Genomic DNA, 17,885 nt, shown 5'->3' with positions numbered 1-17,885 from the left:
CCATCACACGCGAAACGGTGATTTTTAATCTTATCAAGAACTCTGAAATTGTGCAGTTCCACTCTGAAAATAACGGAGATGAAACACGCTGTAACGACTCTGCCATATGGTGATAAATATTCAATCTTCTATCGATCGTAAAGAACCGTATGATTGCAATTTTAGCATTTCGATCATCAAGGCTGTCGAGTGATTGCTGTTTAATTCAATGTCCGTCTTATCTGCGAAATCATTGACGTACTTGAAATGTAATCAACTTGACCGTGCATAGACAATGTGAAATGTATTCGGTCAAGACCGACACACCTTCGAAACAAGTTATTATGACTAGACTTCTCTATTTTCCTAATTTCGATCAAGTTCTATCAATAATCAATGGATGTAGAACCATGGTTCAGTTCTGCAATATTTAACTTTTAAGATTTTTATGCTATATTGATAGTGCATAATTGTGATGCAACTCCCATTTAAATGTCGGAGCTGATCAATTTCTTTCAATTCTAGGTTTACGACATTCCTCTTCGAGAATCACAAATAAAAAATTCAACGAGTAAACGATATTTGAATGTCTGTGATTTTGTGTTTTTATTGTACTATTCCATCACTATATTCCGTTATTTTGATAAATTACGAAGCTTTTAAAGCAGATTAAAATCTCAAAAGATAACTGCTTTAAAAAAAAGTCCGGTAAAGTCAATATAATCATGGATTACGGTACACTGCGTGCATAATTTTTCTACAAGAACAAGAAATATCGAAATCGGAACGAGAGTAATCATCTCCTGACATCGAATAATTCGAATAAACACGCGATTTGAATAAAACGTACATAACGAATTGTTTACATCACGATATATTCTATACATACATACATACATATATGTATATATAGAACACACACATAGTGTACAATATCTATTTACATGTTATCTGCATTGCTAAGTCCCGAATTTGAATACCCCGAGATTATTATATATTGATCCGTTATATTATACTGAAGAATCCAAACTGTGTACATATGTTTAACACCCGACAGACGTGATCAAGAGGACATTTTTTTCATACAAATGAAAGATGATTTAAAACTGCTTGTGTTTATTTCTTTACTATACTAATCTTCTTTGGTTAAATCACTCTATCTCTCCTCTCGCTTCATTTGGAGAGAGACTTTGTTGAAGATTGACTGATTGCAAAGAGGTCAAGTCGTATCCCATGAACAGCATTTGTGTACTTCTAATAACGTATGGATGTTGCAACACGTTTTGGCTACGATGGTCTGCAAGAATAACGTCCTCGGAAATTGGATAACTGACTTGATCGTTCGGTATCTGTAAGTGTTTTTGTCGATAAAGAATATTCAAAAAATATGGAAGCGAAATAAAGGCCACATATAAACGAAAAATTGCTTGAATTATTCAAGAGAACTATTATTTATTGCGTACGATGACTGATACAAGATTTAGTAAGTATTTAATGTACCTGTGGATTGTCAAGGCATAAAAGTGCTCGGGACAATGTAACGGAGGATTCTCCTACAGCAAAATTTACGGAAAAACGATCAGTCTGAGATTGACGGTTCTCCTCGTTACTAAAGCAACAGCAGAGTGTAGATAATAGAGATGAAGATTCAGTGTCCAACTGATTTGGGGTATTAAAGCGACAAGGAGCGTAAGCCCAAAGAGTTTTTGAGTTTGCTTCGGTCTCCTCGTTATCTTCGACTGCACTCCCTCGCATGATTCCATGCGAGGTTGTTAATTGGAAAGTACGATTTTGATTTCGTATTCCATAAAATATTGTTACAAATATTTTGACACATAAACTCAAAACTCACAAATTTACAACGTGCAAAGTGTATGACAGACTGAATCTGGCAACTTACAACCATTTTTAAACTGTGAAGTTGCAAAATTATAACCAATATCTTCGCTTGTCTTTAAAAATGTGAGAAGTGTTTTCAAGATGTGAATGAAACAAAAGACTATGAAAATAATTATTGCAAGAATTAATCAGTCGCCAACCGAGCGATTGCAAAGATTATTCACAGTTGAAGATCAGAATAACTAATACAACTATATTGGTATTTCCGACGAGCCTGTTTCACTTGGTGTTTCATCTTGTTCTACTACATTGCATAATTTGTTCCATAGATCCTCAAGTTCAGTCTGATTTATTTTATTCTTGCAAAAGTTCTTGAGAAGTTGGGAGTGGGTTGTTAAAAAATCATCCCCTAAGAAATGTATGAAAATTTTTCGTGTTTCAGCTGAACTTTGAACAAAGTTAATTTTATAATTAAGTATTACTGAGTACAAGAATAATATTAGATTCTTACCAGCAGAGATCTGTGAGATTATAAAAAAGTTGTCAATACACCACATACTTTCAAGGAATCTCAGTATCCACCTTACTTCCAGGTAGATTAAATCGGTGTTGTTCTTTGAGTGTAACAAAATCATTATGCCGCCATCATCGTCTATAAATTCTTCCACAGAGACAACATCACGATTTTTTAATTGGTTCAGAATTTTTGCGCGTACTATATTTTGTTCGGTATAATCTGATACAGCTGAAAGTTGTAATAATTTTCGAAATTTATTTTGATAGCATAAAGCACAGAGATAGAAAAATAAATAGAAGCTACCACTATTAGCAAATGAAGATTGTATCATAATGTTTATAAAATGATATTGGATAATAACTGGAAAAAAATCTACCACATAATTTTAATCAATTTTTAGGCATTTGGGAATTTTTAATATGATAAATAAAGGAATGACTAATTTATAACTGAGAAGTGTCATTTTACCACCAAATAAATTTGACGTATCTTTAGCTTCAGTGAACCGCTGAATCCAAGGCGCTATTTCAAGAAGATAGCATTTTTTCACAGTTTCGAAGCGGCACTCGACCTCCAAAATTTCAAGATTTTTATCTGAGTCCTGTAAAAAGGAGTTCAATAATCGGTAGATGATCGCATGTAAACATTCGCATTCTTTGTAGTGATTGGGGAAAAAAAAGGAGCGAGCCAATCATTTCAGGCATAAGAAAACATGCTCCGGTGACATTATTACCTGTGAATTCACAGTGATCTCCATAAAAAATTCCAACACCTTTGACTTGACTTTGGCAGTGTACAAGTACTTATGATCCGATATCCATTTCTTATCTACATCGTTGAATTTGAAACCCAACACAAAGCTGGATACAGTAACACATTTTTTGTTCAGATGATTCCCAGGATCATGCTTATTAAACAAATCTTCAAATTGATTTTCTTCGGGTAGGAAATCTCTGTGTGTCAGATAAAAAAGTATAAATAAAATTTTGTTCAGCAGTGACAATACACAAGTTCAATAATCAAAACACACTGAATTTTCAATAACAAGATCACCTTGCAGAAAATGATGAAGGAAGTTAAAAATGCTTTCAAAAGTAACACCTAGCCAAGATTTGCAAAAATGTATTCTATATTACTTTGTGTATGGGGATGAATATCTGATACTTTTCTGTTTTGTTATGAGTTTTGCCTCCTGCCTTTTCCCAGGCGTCCAATTCGTTCCTTAAGTCAATTGTCCTCTCAATGAGTTTTTCCTTAACTTTCCTCAATTCAACTAGTTCCTCGTCAACCTTTGAAAGATGATTAAGGAATTAAGGAACTTGTAAACTTTAGCAGAACATATAATATAATTTGAAACCAGAATTTTGAAATGTGAGCTTACCTCCTCGTCAGTCATGTTGATCAAATTTTTCTTCCAGCAATTATGATCTTCCGATTGCTGATCTAACCAGCCTTATTTAAAGCACCTTTACAAGTTGAAAAAGTTCAATAATGAATACTAACAAATTTTATCTGAACATCATTACTCCTAAAAACAAAGATAGTTTAAAAACTCTGTACGATAGCAGGTAAAAAATTTCGATTTATTAATTAAATGAGATTAACAACCAATTATAAATGCATAACACAAGCGCAACCCAAGGGACTATAGATTTGCATTATTTTGGGTATACAGAGTTGTACTTGAGTGATGCTTGCTCAAGTCGCAAAATGTAATCAAAATATAATGGTTACTGATGGTTACTCCCCTTACTTCCACTGAAATATAACTATACATTTCGGTGCTTACTCCTAGGTATATTTTCGCGACCACTACTCCGCAGGTATGTGCGATAGCTTTTTATCGACGGGAACCGTTCAACACGCGATCTTACAAAACACACAAAACCATTTGAATAACCGTCTTTAACAGTGTTTTGTTAATGGAGTTGAGAATGAAAGATTGGGGCTAAAATGAAATCAGAATTAATATCTACCTCCAAACGCGTATTCCAGTTTTTACGAACCAAACGAACGACTCTCAGGAAGATACAAACTTGTTTGTTATATTGATAGACCTCGAGTCGAATTCAGGTGAATATTTCTGCGAGAAGGTGAACGAATTAAGCGGTGCCGACATTCGAGGTTTAAAAATAATATTTAAGAGAGCTTGGCTGACGTGGATTTTGGCGGGAAAGAAAATTGATCATCACGGCGCAGGTGGTGCCATAAAAGATGGCCGAGCTAATACCGCGTAGCAACAAAATTGCAAAATAATTTGATTAGCTTCTATATTTTTTAGCATAAATATTACCTTGTACTATTTTTTTGTCACACATTAAAATCAGTGGGCCGTTATTTTTTCCGATCTAAAGTGTACCATTATTAATTTTTATTGTTAAATTACTAATCATCAATTTTTGTAGGTTAAACATTTCGACATTCTTATTGTGTAACTGTTATAATCTTTCTAAATAGTCGAAAGTTATGCGTGTGGTGTATTATTACTATTATTTGAAGTTGTTTAAACTTACTTCAAAGTTTACTTATTATTCGAATGTAACATTATACCGCGTTCATAATCGAGGATAGTGTTTATATCCTGTACATTATAGTTTTGGATTATCTTCCTTTTGCGTTTCTTTCAATTACTTACCAAAGAAATATTATGTCGATAAATAAAATGTCCGATAGAAATCATCAAGAATTTACTAGTTTATTATCGGCGTATTCTAACCAGGTGGGATTTTCCGCGATTCATTATATTTATTTTCGATAATCACTCGAATCAGGCTCACTTGCAAATCACTCAATTCCTGAATATCCAATAATAATATTCATATAACTCCGCCATTTTTATACATATATACTCAATAACTTCATTCTCGTACATTTCATTTCAACCTCATTCTCGCATATAAGTATTTTTAATTTGCAATCTTGTTGTTAGACTATCTCTCAACAAAATCTGATCTGTGATTTACATTACAACCAACTTTGTTGCACGTTCAATTGTTCTAGGATGACTCAATGCTCGAATCAATAGATGGAATATCCTTGGAAAATGTCCACACAGTATCGCTTGATTATTTGAACGAATGCATGAGCGATCTGGAAAGTAAGGATTCGGGAATACGTTTGTCTCCCGGTTCTCCTGGAATGTTCCCATCGGATCATCGCATGGACAAATTTACTGAGCATGATTTGGCAAATCTTGATATCGCCCTGGTTAAAGAAGGGGATTTATATTTGAAATCTGAATCCAAATTTGAAAAAAATAATGTTATTATTCCTAGATTAGGACATGAAATATATAAAACCAAGAACAATCTCGATTATACCCAAAATTCTGAATCTATTCTAGCAATTTCAATAGAGAATTTACAACGTAATTGTAAAACATGTGTTGAAGTATGCGGTGAACGTGAAGATGCATTTATGAAGCTCGATCAGATTCAAAAGAATACTTTGATCCATGATTCAGAGTTGGATAAACACAACGAACTTTGTTCTGGTGAATTCATCATCAAAGCGCAAAAAAATAATGAAACTGAATGTCACAAAGGACCATCAAAGAGCGAGTATAGCACTGACAGGGATTCAGAAATTGAGAAAAGCTCAGACACAGAGGAACCGGCTCATGACTGTAAGATTGACGATGAAGACAAGTCGTGCGACAATAAAATTAAAGTCGAACTACTGCCTCAAGCTTGTGAACAATGCCCAATGACATTTAAGTACAAAAGACACTTGGACCGACATTTGGAAGGTCATCAGAAAAATAACTGCCCGTATTGCGACGCTAAATTTGCCAGAAAAAAACATCTGGACGTTCATTTGTTTCGGCTACATGGAGAGCGGATAACTAAATACCCTCATACATGCGACATCTGTTTAAAAGGTTTTCCAAAGCGACTGTTACTAAATCGGCACAAAGCTAATCATCATAACGAAAAGGCTCAAACGTGTGCAGACTGCGGTGATATATTGGACAACAGTTTAGAGGCTCTAAAACATAGTGAAAAACATAGTCAGGAGAGAAGATTTCATTGTGATAAATGTCCTCAGGCTTTTAGTATGGAACAGAAGTATCTAATACATGTAAAAAATCATGATACATATAAATGTCCGAGATGTGAGTCTGGTTTTGCCTCTAAGAAAAGAGCCAATGAACATTACCGGTTAAAACATTCAGCAAAAGTACCCAAAGAACCTGAAACTTCTATAACTGGTAAGCTATAAATTACATACGACCTTTTATTTTAATTAGAATTGAAATCTGTGTGAGTTTTTATTGAAATTATTTGACTTCCAGGGATGTTTTACTGTAACGATTGCCGGCATAACTTCATGACCAAAGATAGCTATCTCCGCCATTTGAAAACAGCATCGCACCTCAGTAAAATGCATGCCGAAATACCTCTAAAAGCTTTATTCACTTGTACAATTTGTACAAAACAGTTAACATCGCGTAAAGCATTAGATCAGCACATCAGAAGAGTGCACAGAGATGAAAAGAAATATTCATGTGATACTCAGGGATGCGAGTTTCATTCGACTAATAAAAGCGACTTGGAAAGGCATAGGCAATTGCACATAGAAGAGAGAAATATAGTTTGCGAACATTGTGGAAAGACGTTCACTACGATCAGCATCCTTAAAGATCACGTACTGTATGTGCATAACATGGAAAGACAATTTGTGTGCGAAGAATGTGGAAAAGCATTCAAAAGGAACAGCCTGCTCAACAGACATAAGATGTCTCACCAACAAATCAGACCCTTTACCTGCGAACAGTGCGGAGCTGCATTCAAAAGATCTCATCATTTAACAAGGCACATGGAATCATGTCACAGGATTACGTTAGAAAAGAAAAAGCGGGTAATGTATATAAAATAGATTGGGTATATTTGTCAAGCTTGTAAGTGAACCAAAAATCACTTGTTATCGAACTTACCTTATGATTTGATTTATTTACCAGGTGGTCAAGTTAATGAAAACTGAAGATGGTCGATTGGTACCAATTCCTGAGGAACCTAAAAAACCGAAAACTAAAAGAGTTAAATCTAAGAAGGATAGTCAACTGATTAGCTACGATGAATCTAGTGCGAGTGTAACGAATCGTCTCCTTATAAGTAAAGACATGGCCGAACTGTCTACGGAATTGTCGCACGTTACTCCCATGTCTACAATTATGAGCTCAGAATCGACTGACATGTCCCTAGGACTGGCAAATACAATTTCTGAGGTTGATTCTGTGCCTCAAATATTGTCTCTGGTCGATGTTAACTCTGGTCAAGTAGTTACTGTCGAAGTAACGAATCCGGATACACTGCCATTAACGGATTTGGTTGACCAATTTGAGGCTAATTGTAACGAGATCCTTGGGCTATCTAGCTACCCTGATCTAGAATTTCAAAATGGTATTTTAAATACAGAACAAAATTATTATGATCAAGTTAGTTATGCCGAATTACCCTTAGAGAATGTTGGTGAATCTTCGCTCTTGTTAGACCCAAATTCGAGTAAAATGGATAGCCTACCAGCTATTGAAAATTATTTAACACAACCCTTTTCTCCATTTCTAAACCTCTGAAATCTTAGATTTCTTGACAAGTAATCGCACGTTATACCTAGAGAATGTAGACGTCTTACCTAGAGCTCCTAACATTGACCCTGCAATAAAAATCTATATTTTGATGATAACACATTGCGCAAAAAAAGAATTTTTAGCTAGATATCACGACTATATTTTTTCAGGTCGTGTAAGAGAAATTTCTAGTTTGAATAATGTTACCTAATAATGTAGGTACTAGAGGCAAAAATTTAGTTTTAGAAAGTGACAAAACTTCAGTATTAATATTGTAATATATAAAAATGAATGCATATAAATTTTATTGATAAATTATTTAAAATCGTGTATTACATTGGTGGAATGTTGAATATGAAATAAAAATAATATATACATAATTGCACAATGATTTTCCTACATTTTTGCATTTCCGAGCATTGATCTATAAAAACTTATTGCTTTGAAACGGTACAAAGAATAAGTAACGGCACCAACAGTGGGACACTACTTGGTAGTGGGACGCTTTGCTATTTCATTGTAATAATGAGTGGAAATTTTAATTGTTTCAATTTTTGTTCATTGAAACAATTGAAATTTCCACTTATTATTGCGTTGAAATAGCCAAGTGTCTCAGTACCGGGTAGGGTCCCACTACTGGTGCTGTTATATGTGAAGATTTTCATTGAACTTAGACAAATACTCATTACCTTCAATATTCCAGAAACTTCTCTGTTAAAATAATGTAACAAGTACAATACTCAGAGATTAAATTTAATCAATGATTTATTTGGTTAATTAATATTCACACTTGATTTAATTCTAAGATGCCTATTATTTAACAAGTATTGTATTAGTTTTATCACTCAATAGTCAGTCTATAACATTGAATTTAACGACAGTTTAGTTGTCCAGTATAACTCCACTTTAAACGAAAACTTCTCGAGCAACACAGAGTACTCAGTTTCATATGCGCAATTGCACAAGACTCTTCTTGCCAAGCAGTGATATCTCCAAAAAATCCAATCGCACTAATGTTGTCAATTCATTTAGTCAACTGCAGCTAATTTTCCTTTATTAATGATGATTCAATTATTTTAAGCATCACATAACACGATAGATAACAAATTTGTCAAGGGCAAATGTGCACAGATAATGCACGCCATTGTTTTCAATGTAGAAGAAAATAATGATTTTAGTTTACTATACAATGCGTACAGTGTTTAGTTCGCTTGTATGTATAATTCTCGTATCAAAAGTTTTTTTTCACTTTGTTTTATTCAGATTGCATGCAGAGTAAGGTTAATTACAATTCGTTTATAATAATTGTTGTTAATCTATGATGTTTCAAGGAATGTTCGGTTTTGCTACTAATTTGATTTGTTACAAAATTATGTCTTTTTTAGAGAGTTAACCCTGAATCCCTTTACATGTAAAGTATTTGTCTTTAAATATTGAAAAAGAAATGCTACGTTTTTGGTACGCAATATGATTCTCGATATCAATCATAAATCTCTTTCTGATAAATGCAAGTAAACCACAATCATAAGAAAACCGAGAATATATTAAGGTAACATCAATACCTCTTATAGAATAAACACCAAAATATATATCGTATTATAGACAAAGTGAACAAAAATTCAATAAGTTAGAATATCAGATTTGTTGTCACAAGGACACTGTCGGCTCTTATAAAGCATCAAAAATGACTTTTTTCTCAAAATAAGTAATTCAATAAAAGTCAAATAATCATGTTGTACAGAGTAACACACACAAGGCCAACATAAACATTTTTTCTAATTTTCATTCATGATATCCATCGGCTTCCATCTTTGTAGCAAGTAAAATATTGTGAGATGTACGTTATGTATTGAGAGTATGATGTATTAAGTTTAGAAAATGTTATACCTGTACACAATAACTCCTGCTATAGCAGCAACAGCCCCTCCAATCAAACTCCATGCTATAGTGGAAGGTGTAGTCTTTGGGTTTTGATTATTGGTGTTTTTGTTTGGCGAACCATTTTGCTTGTCTGTTCCGAGCATCTTTTTGTACAAATTTTTTTCATGTTTGGCATCTTTGGCTGTTTTTTCTTTCAAAATAGCCAATTCTTGCTGGATTGCTTTCGAGTCGGGATCCAGTTTTGCAGCTTGTAGCAAAATTGCATAGGCAGCAGCACGTTCCCCTTTATGTTGTAAAATTTTACCTTTCCTAAACAACGCCTTGACATTTTTTGGCTGACATCTCAGGACATTTTCCACACTTTTCAATGCTGCGTCATATGCCTCTGTTTTCATTTGCGCTGCTGCTAGGTTATTACAAACTTTCATACGATCTTCTAGCAAAGCTTGGAGGTCTGCGTTACTTATAGACTCTTCCTGATCACCCTGGGGATAATTTATCCCACCTTTAGTTTCATCCAAATAATCCAAAGCTCTTCTATAGCATTGAACTGCAAGCGATGCTTCATCTCGAGAATACCACCAATTTCCTCGCTCCCGTTTTTTATTCCTATGCAACGTGGAATATTTTATGAAATAATAATAGTATATTCGATTACATGAATTGCCATTCCGTTTATACAAGTGACAGAATAATCTTATGGTAAGAGTGCGTATTATTTGATTTTTTCTTCCAAGTTGGAAAGCGACGGGAATGAATTTAGAGAAAAAATGGAATGAGAAAGATTGCAAAAATCCTAATCAAGCCATGTCAATTAGCTTCCAAGTCTACAAACTCATTTGATTACCCAATATTTTTCCTTTGAGCAATGCCCAAGGTTTCAATTTCTGGTTCCATTTCAACAGACAACAACTCGATAGTATAAAAAAGTTTAGCACCACCAGGTATGTCTGGTTCCCTTCCTAGGTCGCCATAACCAAACCGAGCTTCAACTTCAACTTCAGCAACTTCTTCAACATCCATTAATGCAATAACCAGATCTAGTCCCTGTTTTATGCATATATAAATTATTTGGCATAAAAGAAAAATTATTGAATTATTCCAGTACGCCATAAAAACACTTTTGTATGACTGTTAACAGTTTCTATATATCTTTAATTCAATAATTGCCAATGTATCATACCTGTATCACTTCGACATCTCCCAATTGAATGGTGAATTTTTCATACTTTTCAACGACAGTTCCATCTTCCAATTTTCCAGTCAGATTAATGCTACAAATATCTGACCGATTTGGCCTTGTTCCTTTCTGTCCAGCTTTGACTACCTTCTTTTTCAATTGACCAACTCCTAGTACATCCATCCATTCATCTTCTTCGTGATCTTCAAGCGTAGCTTTTGTTAAAGGATCTTTCAGGTCAACATCAAAGTTGAGCTCATTCTGAATGAAATCAGCTTGACTGCCAGCGTTATCAACAGTTTCGTTATCCATTTCGACAGTGCTCTAATGACAAGAGAAAAGTCGGATGCAATTGTAAAGAGCAATTGTATATACACGTAAATCATCGTGTCAAGTAATAACATTCCATACTTCTATTTTTTCGTAGATTATGATAATCCGGCTAACAGTTACCGGCAAATTGTTATTACGAGGTAAAAATTTGACGACTGATTTTGGTTATGTTATGATTCGTCACGGTCGTTTTCATAAACAAAGCAAGAATTTTTCAAAAGCGAGTAAAACAAAGAATGCCGAACTGAACTTATTATTTCACCGAAGTAGGAGCACAGAATATTAGACGAATTGTGCAAAATCATCATTCAACATCACGCACGATATTGAGTTTCTATGAATATAACCAGACAGACACAGGGATAAAAAAATTATACGCGAGTATGGAATTTGTCTATACGTACCTTTACTGGTTCGGAATATTCACACGAACGGCTCGTTGGGTTATGTAGAAGATTAATATCACAGGTTTTTTCGATAATTATTCGTCAACACCGCGGTCAAACGCACGACCGCGCAGTACACGAGAAATCAACTCGTCTGACAATGAATCATGTATCCGCCTATGGTATCCGCTAGCGCCCGAACCGATCGCTACTGCTAGCAGACGATTTAAACGCCGAACTTTCAAAAGGTACATAAAGTCATCACGAAGAATTCTGTATTGCTCGGCTTATCGTAAAACAAAATAATTGCTGATCAATTAAATGTGTTTGTTCCTTTTCATTTCTATAACCGAAATTTTTCCTTATCTTCAACTAAGATGTTTGAGGAAATCGTATAGTGTGTACGAAGGAGGCAAACTCGGTCTTTCCGAGCCGAGCGTCAGCTTGCAATATAAGTCGTAGGTAAAGCCGAAGATAAATATTGCAAGTACGCGACGTGATAAAACCGTTGCCTCCTTTTTGCACTAAATTCTTCATATAACAAAAGTATGTTATGCGTTTTTTCGCGAAGCACAAAATTGAGGTTAGGGTCGCGTAATGTCAGATTTGATCGTGACAGCGCATGCGTCCAGTAGAGAAAAGACCACTTTTAACTCTGAGGACTTAGAAGTGGTCTTTTCAGTACTCTGCGCATGTGCATTCGCAGATTCATTCGACCATCATAGAAACGGGTACTTTGTCTACGGAAAACACGCATGGAAAAACGCGTAAATCAGGATAGGGTTACATAAAAAGAGTTTCTTTTCTTTGCCATTATCTTTACCTCTCGTCCTCGAACTTGATCTTTGAAAAATGGACATCGGAATTTATTAATTCATTATCGGATTAAATTTACTAAAGATATGTGTCAAACAACAGAAGACATACTGGAACCATACTACGAACGTTTTTTGCTCCAAATAGTCAAGTCTTTACGAAAATATAGGGATAAAAATAACTCATTTGTGTACCGAGAATACATGAAGGTAATTCATATATGAAGGTTTTTGGAATTTAAGATGACTTGACTACACAGTGCGTTGACTATCAAAAATATTTATAAGTTGGTTGAGCTGCTAGACTATGAAGCGTCGTATATAGTCGATAGTTCAGACGTAATATAGAAATTGATCATTTTGTACATTTTTTTTTCTTCAATAGAAACGGTAAACCATGTTTTTTGTTCTCTTCGATACCTTCGCCTGAGATTTAAACTGTTAAATGACGCATAATATTTATTCATTCTCATCGTAAAACAGTGATCAGTTGCCGTGTGTATGTATTTACGTACGTATGCACGTACATACATACGTATATCGATGAAAATACGGCAGCACGACTAAAAAATATTTCTCCAGAGTAGAGAAGCCTTCGTTTCAAAGCGGCACCTCTCTCCTGTAATATACGTGGCAAATGCTCAGCCAATCAGAGCAGACCACCTATTGCTTTTGTCGGATCTGCGTCAAGATCCGTTGTCAGTTTAGGTCGGTATCCCTCGTCCTCGGTTCTCCCGGTTCTCCGCCGCTCCGTCCTGACATTCCTTCACATCTCGATTCGTTATTCTCATTAATAAATAATGAAACTCCTACTAATCTTCGGCCTCGTATGGCTGATTTCATGTTCTGGGAGTACCGCCGACACCCCGAAAGGACCCAAAGTTACAGATAAGGTAAGGGATACCAGTTTGTTGAAATATGTCGGCACGGGGAGACAAAGAAAAAAGTTCAACAACTATGCATTACCAAATAACAATGATGATACGATCCTTCGAAATAAATAGATTCGAATAGATTGCTTCACTTTTTTTTTCAACTCTCAATATTTTTCTTTATAATCGTCACATGCCCGCACAGAAAAATAATGACAAAGACAAAACGAGAGAGACGCCCAATGATTGTTTGCTCTTAATCTTCTTTCTTTTTTTAATTCATCAAGTTTCGGAATAATATCCTTCGGGCGTCAACTTTGATGGAAGCAGTGAAAAAATATTTCCTTGCGGAAACGCACATAATTGTTTATTATTCTATTTTTACTTGAGGTTTATGTGATTGCTAATTAAGAATATCTATTGTTTTAGGTATGGTTTGACATAGAAATTGGCGGTGAACCAGCTGGAAGAATCGAGATTGGTTTGTTTGGTAAAACTGTTCCAAAGACCGTAGCAAACTTCGCCGAGCTTGCAAAAAAACCTGAAGGAGAAGGTTACAAGGGAAGCAAATTCCACAGGGTAATCCGTGACTTCATGATCCAAGGTGGTGACTTCACAAAAGGAGACGGAACCGGCGGTTCGTAATAAATTCTTCAAAGCTTCGAATTATAGCCAACCTTCTTTTCAAAATTTACCCTTTTCATTTGTTACATGATGCTGAAATAGGACGCAGTATTTACGGAGAACGTTTTGCTGATGAAAACTTCAAGCTCAAGCATTACGGTGCTGGATGGTTGTCCATGGCCAATGCCGGCAAAGACACAAATGGCTCACAATTCTTCATCACCGTCAAGCAAACCCCTTGGCTCGATGGAAGACATGTCGTTTTTGGAAAAGTAATTAAGGGAATGGTTAGTTCATATTATTCTGTTTTATAGAATACTTAGCTTAATCACTTTATTTATAAATTTTTATACAATAGATTCCTTCAGACTTGCCACTTGGAGAAATATTATGAACTGTAGATGGCCAAGGCTTCTTAGCAAAATGATCAACTTTTCATCATTACAATTGATAGAATTAAGAACAAGTGTGGTCAGTCTGTTTTAATGAGCGAGACATTCCATAAACTCGTTTGAAACAGTCAATCAAATCTAATAATCAATCTAGCAAGACTATATACTTTCAAGTTCTTAGATCAACTTGTTCAGAAGACTACTCATATTCAATGCACATTATTTACTCACACAACGCTTTATGAAATACCATGTGAAAAATCAAATGAAAGTTGTAGGAACTTTTTGTGTATTGTTATTACATTTTCGAAATACTTCAGAACTATCAATGTAACAGAAATTTCGAATATCGTATGCGGTTACAGAAAAAATTTGTGAATATCGTTTGATTCAACTTTTTGCTGTCCAGGATGTCGTGAGGAAAATCGAGAACTTGAGTACGGACAGTCGTGACAAGCCATCTAAGGAAGTGAAGATAGCTGATTCTGGTGCTGAAACTATCGAAGAGCCGTTTGCAGTTGCTAAAGAGGATGCAACTGATTAAACCTTGAGCTACTAACTGGTGTAATAAATGTCCCAAGCTCAACACGTCTACTGAGGCCTGATGCATAAATCATTTATGATTAGAAATGCCATTGTAGCGTCGTTGAAATGACCAAGTTTTATTACCTGTGTGCTACAATTGGTCACCGAACAATGAAATAGGCTAACAATTTTCTCAATCTATAACTACATTTTTACGTCATGTCGATGAATAAATTTGTTAAAATTTTGTAAAATTTGTTGCCACCATTATTTGTAAATACCCTCGTCTTATTGTCTACATTCTAAAATTCTTTCTTCGCTTGCAATCGCGCATATTTTTTTCAACGCTTCTGTAAGCTCTCCATTTGAAGGTAAAGGCATATAAACAGCTGAAGATTACAGTGTTAAGCGTGCATTGTTGTATGTAGAAAAAATACGGTATCTTCAAGCAATCGCGTGAAAGGTCAGCATGTTAAAAAACTTTTTAGAAAAGATATGCAATAAATAATCGCAGCCGTTACTACGGAAATAACACTCATCCAAAATAAACTGTTCGAAGTAATTTTCGACTCCATACGCATGTAGGTACCCGATCCGTATTTAGCATCACGAAAACAGTGGACAATTCAGAGTATATTGATAATAGTAAATTGCTATTGCAGTGGTTTTTTGGAATTCTAAAAAACATCTTCATACCGCGTCACCCTGTTTTTTGATTTACCAATAAATATTCTACCCGATTTATAATATGGAAAATAAATTTTAATAAAAATCGATTGTTAATGGTTAACTAGTATTTTTTAGTAAATTTCTAACATCCGCAACAATTAATACAATCTGTGTCAAATGAGGATCTAAGCACATGGAGTTACTGAACATTAATCTATTGTATGAAGAGATATAAAAAATGCATGTACTTGTCAAATAATGTGGGCCCCGATTTAACAATTTCGGAAAACGAACACCATTATTTATCAATGCACTGGCAGAGAGAATAAATAATAAAACATATGTGTTCTCGGGCTGGACACTTTCTTCCTTTCAGTGTAGTGAAAAAACTAACTTCAACAACCTGTAAGAAAAAAATTATTAGCTGAAATAGGTAAAAGAGAAATTAAATTTTCTGAAAAAGACAAAAATGTACTGATTAGGTGAAGTAGACAAAGGCACGAATAGCAAAATAAAAAATGAAAAACATACACTGAAAACATAAGGTGTTGAACCCTAACATCATAAAGCTTCAATGGTCTTCGGAAAGATTGTTTCAATCAATAACAATTATCTACTGAGAATTGTATTCAAGTCAATATTCCGTTAGCATAAATTATCTTATCCTCTTCATTGTATGTACTAGAAAAAAAACTAGTGCGTTAATCTGAAAAGGAAATTAATATGATCAATACAATAAAATTAATATTTTAGTACACGTTCGATTTTTTCAGAACTGAAAGGTATCACATTATCGCGTCAATGGCGCAGTGAAACTTGAAAACTTCATTATATGTTACAATATTAATTGAAGGCTCAGTTAGTGTCCAATCGGGCTGTGTCCGATAAATCTCGTGTCCAATACAGCTTCCGATTTTTTTGTTGCCCAATAATGCTGGTGTCCTATCGGGTGACGTTCAAACGGACCTTTTCCATCATAACGCCTTCAAATTTAAGAATTTCTAACGGAAATACTTTCGACATTGAAGTTTCGCAAAGCAACTGGTTTTTGTAATAAAATTCGACATTAAAAGTACTTTCATTCGAAATTCCCAAATTCGAAAGCGTTATGATTCGTATCAACGGTCAAAAGCGCACATCAACGACACTGCTGACAGATGCCGGCTTTGTATTCAATTACCTATATGTCCACGTGTAGCGCAACTTTTTAACCGGTCGTGTTCATGGAGCTTATATTCCTGGAGTAATCCAGATATTTTTTCTGGCGAGATCGTGGTTCGATCAGAAAGAGCGGGAAAATATAAAGGGAGCAAAGGGTCAATATATCTAATGCTTTTGATCACGGGTGCGCTGTTGTACTCCAGACTATTATTGTCTGTAACGTTGCCCACAAAGAGGATGATTGAAGATTGCCCAAGATAGCCGGTTGAATACCTACGTGTACATCGACCTACGAGAAGTTGGCCTACGACCCTACAATTTATTGAAAATTTTTACACCTAATAATTGTTTTGAAATTGTTCTTAATTGCTCTCCAGCTTTTATTATTCACATGGTTCTCGAGAAAATCTAAACAAACAGAAACGCATTTCGGAAGCCGCTAGATGTTTCGCGAATTTCCAAAAATCGCCGAATTTGTGGAGAATTTAAGTATGTATGTACGTACATATACATATACATACCGTACAACGTACCGTATAATTGTTTCTTAAGGGAAATTTTTGGCGAGCCGCTCATTAGTGAGTCGGTAAGTATAGGCCGCTGCCGTTGCCCCCCCCCCCCCCCCCTTGGGTGCTCCAATGAGAATTTCTATCTTCATCAGCCGACGAATTTGACACTCTGACCCGTGACTCTGACGCACGATCTTATATACGGGTCTTGAAACTCGCTGAAAATTTCAGTGGTGGGGGTGTCCTCTTATTGAAGCACCGGCCGTTTCGCCTAGTGACCACGAGTGTCGCTGCTATCGAGGGATTCAGGCTGTGCGAAAGAGACGGAAAGGAATTTCAAAACCACAGACGGTCAACAACCTATTTCCATCTCTCTCGCACAGCCTACCCCCAGTCCCACCGCCAGAGTTCCCCGACCTGTGTGTAAGACCAGCCCCCTGACGCACGCTGCTACAAGTGGTTCGCAAAATGTCCCTCGATTCTGCCGCCAATCTCCACCACTAGTGGCGCTAGTAGCAGTCTGACAAGCTTACGCGGGGTCAGCGAGGGCAGCGAGCGTGTCAGAAGTCTACTAGCGCCACGTAGAGGAACTAAATAACGGAGACAAAACGCGTACAATTTTTTAGGGCGTGTT

At 35.6% G+C, this 17,885-nt stretch overlaps 4 protein-coding genes and 1 long non-coding RNA gene across 13 annotated transcripts; 2 read left to right on the top strand and 3 right to left on the bottom strand.

Annotated features, from left to right (window-relative positions):
- Positions 1 to 1,194: 1,194 nt before the first annotated feature.
- Positions 1,195 to 5,107, bottom strand: LOC107225116. 5 transcript variants are annotated; one of them, XR_006904657.1, is made up of 7 exons: positions 3,717 to 4,082; positions 3,500 to 3,624; positions 3,069 to 3,288; positions 2,804 to 2,936; positions 2,330 to 2,563; positions 1,480 to 2,227; positions 1,195 to 1,328 (listed from the first exon to the last, which is right to left on the bottom strand). XR_006904657.1 is itself a non-coding variant. In XM_046741437.1 (7 exons), the coding sequence occupies exons 2-7, from the start codon at positions 3,729 to 3,731 to the stop codon at positions 2,070 to 2,072; spliced, it is 885 nt and encodes a 294-aa protein (XP_046597393.1). In that variant the 5' UTR covers positions 3,732 to 3,801; positions 4,971 to 5,107; the 3' UTR covers positions 1,412 to 2,069. The 5 variants fall into 5 exon arrangements, 4 of the variants coding, with proteins under 4 accessions (XP_046597393.1, XP_046597394.1, XP_046597395.1 ...); XM_046741437.1 differs by lacking the exon at positions 1,195 to 1,328 and adding an exon at positions 4,971 to 5,107 and having other exon boundaries at positions 1,412 to 2,227; positions 3,717 to 3,801; XM_046741438.1 differs by lacking the exon at positions 1,195 to 1,328 and adding an exon at positions 4,312 to 4,412 and having other exon boundaries at positions 1,412 to 2,227; positions 3,717 to 3,801.
- LOC107225125 (zinc finger protein 93) lies at positions 1,252 to 8,585 on the top strand. Of its 3 annotated transcripts, none has more exons than XM_046741434.1 (4): positions 1,252 to 1,330; positions 5,336 to 6,545; positions 6,630 to 7,195; positions 7,296 to 8,585. In XM_046741434.1, the coding sequence occupies exons 2-4, from the start codon at positions 5,345 to 5,347 to the stop codon at positions 7,908 to 7,910; spliced, it is 2,382 nt and encodes a 793-aa protein (XP_046597390.1). In that variant the 5' UTR covers positions 1,252 to 1,330; positions 5,336 to 5,344; the 3' UTR covers positions 7,911 to 8,585. The 3 variants fall into 3 exon arrangements, with proteins under 3 accessions (XP_046597390.1, XP_046597391.1, XP_015520955.1); XM_046741435.1 differs by lacking the exon at positions 1,252 to 1,330 and adding an exon at positions 4,338 to 4,408; XM_015665469.2 differs by lacking the exon at positions 1,252 to 1,330 and adding an exon at positions 4,922 to 5,054.
- Positions 8,586 to 8,651: 66 nt separating this feature from the next.
- LOC107225126 (peptidyl-prolyl cis-trans isomerase FKBP8) lies at positions 8,652 to 11,875 on the bottom strand. Of its 2 annotated transcripts, none has more exons than XM_015665470.2 (5): positions 11,703 to 11,875; positions 10,969 to 11,289; positions 10,633 to 10,832; positions 9,792 to 10,394; positions 8,652 to 8,955 (listed from the first exon to the last, which is right to left on the bottom strand). In XM_015665470.2, exons 2-5 carry the CDS (start codon positions 11,275 to 11,277, stop codon positions 8,937 to 8,939), a joined length of 1,131 nt encoding a protein of 376 aa, XP_015520956.1. In that variant the 5' UTR covers positions 11,278 to 11,289; positions 11,703 to 11,875; the 3' UTR covers positions 8,652 to 8,936. The 2 variants fall into 2 exon arrangements, with proteins under 2 accessions (XP_015520956.1, XP_015520957.1); XM_015665471.2 differs by lacking the exon at positions 11,703 to 11,875 and adding an exon at positions 11,377 to 11,665.
- A 1,303-nt stretch (positions 11,876 to 13,178) lies between these two features.
- LOC107225127 (peptidyl-prolyl cis-trans isomerase 5) lies at positions 13,179 to 15,166 on the top strand. The gene is made up of 4 exons (XM_015665472.2): positions 13,179 to 13,392; positions 13,801 to 14,008; positions 14,098 to 14,282; positions 14,797 to 15,166. Exons 1-4 carry the CDS (start codon positions 13,300 to 13,302, stop codon positions 14,929 to 14,931), a joined length of 621 nt encoding a protein of 206 aa, XP_015520958.1. The 5' UTR covers positions 13,179 to 13,299; the 3' UTR covers positions 14,932 to 15,166.
- On the bottom strand, positions 14,798 to 17,731 carry LOC124294729. Of its 2 annotated transcripts, none has more exons than XR_006904661.1 (4): positions 17,264 to 17,731; positions 16,762 to 17,054; positions 16,113 to 16,262; positions 14,798 to 15,984 (listed from the first exon to the last, which is right to left on the bottom strand). It is a non-coding gene; the product is annotated as an uncharacterized LOC124294729 (long non-coding RNA). The 2 variants fall into 2 exon arrangements; XR_006904660.1 differs by having other exon boundaries at positions 17,276 to 17,731.
- Between the last annotated feature and the right edge of the window lie 154 nt (positions 17,732 to 17,885).

The sequence above is a fragment of the Neodiprion lecontei genome, chromosome 5 (genome assembly GCF_021901455.1).
Source record: "Neodiprion lecontei isolate iyNeoLeco1 chromosome 5, iyNeoLeco1.1, whole genome shotgun sequence".
NCBI lineage: Eukaryota > Metazoa > Arthropoda > Insecta > Hymenoptera > Diprionidae > Neodiprion > Neodiprion lecontei.
The sequence above is the reverse complement of the archived record's forward strand: the minus strand, read 5'-3'. Positions and strand labels throughout refer to the sequence as shown.

Bases quoted from the DNA above. Each gene is read 5' to 3' on its own strand.
- LOC107225116 (XM_046741437.1), bottom strand. The intron at 3,289-3,499 runs GTATCAGATATT...TCTGACACACAG, and splicing joins ACTCATAACAAAACAGAAAA to AGATTTCCTACCCGAAGAAA. The intron at 2,937-3,068 runs GTAATAATGTCA...TCCTTTTTACAG, and splicing joins AGATCACTGTGAATTCACAG to GACTCAGATAAAAATCTTGA.
- LOC107225125 (XM_015665469.2), top strand. From the start codon at position 4,983: ATGTCGATAAATAAAATGTCCGATAGAAATCATCAAGAATTTACTAGT. The intron at 5,055-5,335 runs GTGGGATTTTCC...CAATTGTTCTAG, and splicing joins TATCGGCGTATTCTAACCAG to GATGACTCAATGCTCGAATC. The intron at 6,546-6,629 runs GTAAGCTATAAA...TTTGACTTCCAG, and splicing joins ACCTGAAACTTCTATAACTG to GGATGTTTTACTGTAACGAT.
- LOC107225126 (XM_015665470.2), bottom strand. From the start codon at position 11,277: ATGGATAACGAAACTGTTGATAACGCTGGCAGTCAAGCTGATTTCATT. The intron at 10,833-10,968 runs GTATGATACATT...TGCATAAAACAG, and splicing joins GAGATGTCGAAGTGATACAG to GGACTAGATCTGGTTATTGC. The intron at 10,395-10,632 runs GTAATCAAATGA...CACGTTGCATAG, and splicing joins GCTCAAAGGAAAAATATTGG to GAATAAAAAACGGGAGCGAG.
- LOC107225127 (XM_015665472.2), top strand. From the start codon at position 13,300: ATGAAACTCCTACTAATCTTCGGCCTCGTATGGCTGATTTCATGTTCT. The intron at 14,009-14,097 runs GTTCGTAATAAA...ATGCTGAAATAG, and splicing joins AAAAGGAGACGGAACCGGCG to GACGCAGTATTTACGGAGAA. The intron at 14,283-14,796 runs GTTAGTTCATAT...TTTGCTGTCCAG, and splicing joins GAAAAGTAATTAAGGGAATG to GATGTCGTGAGGAAAATCGA.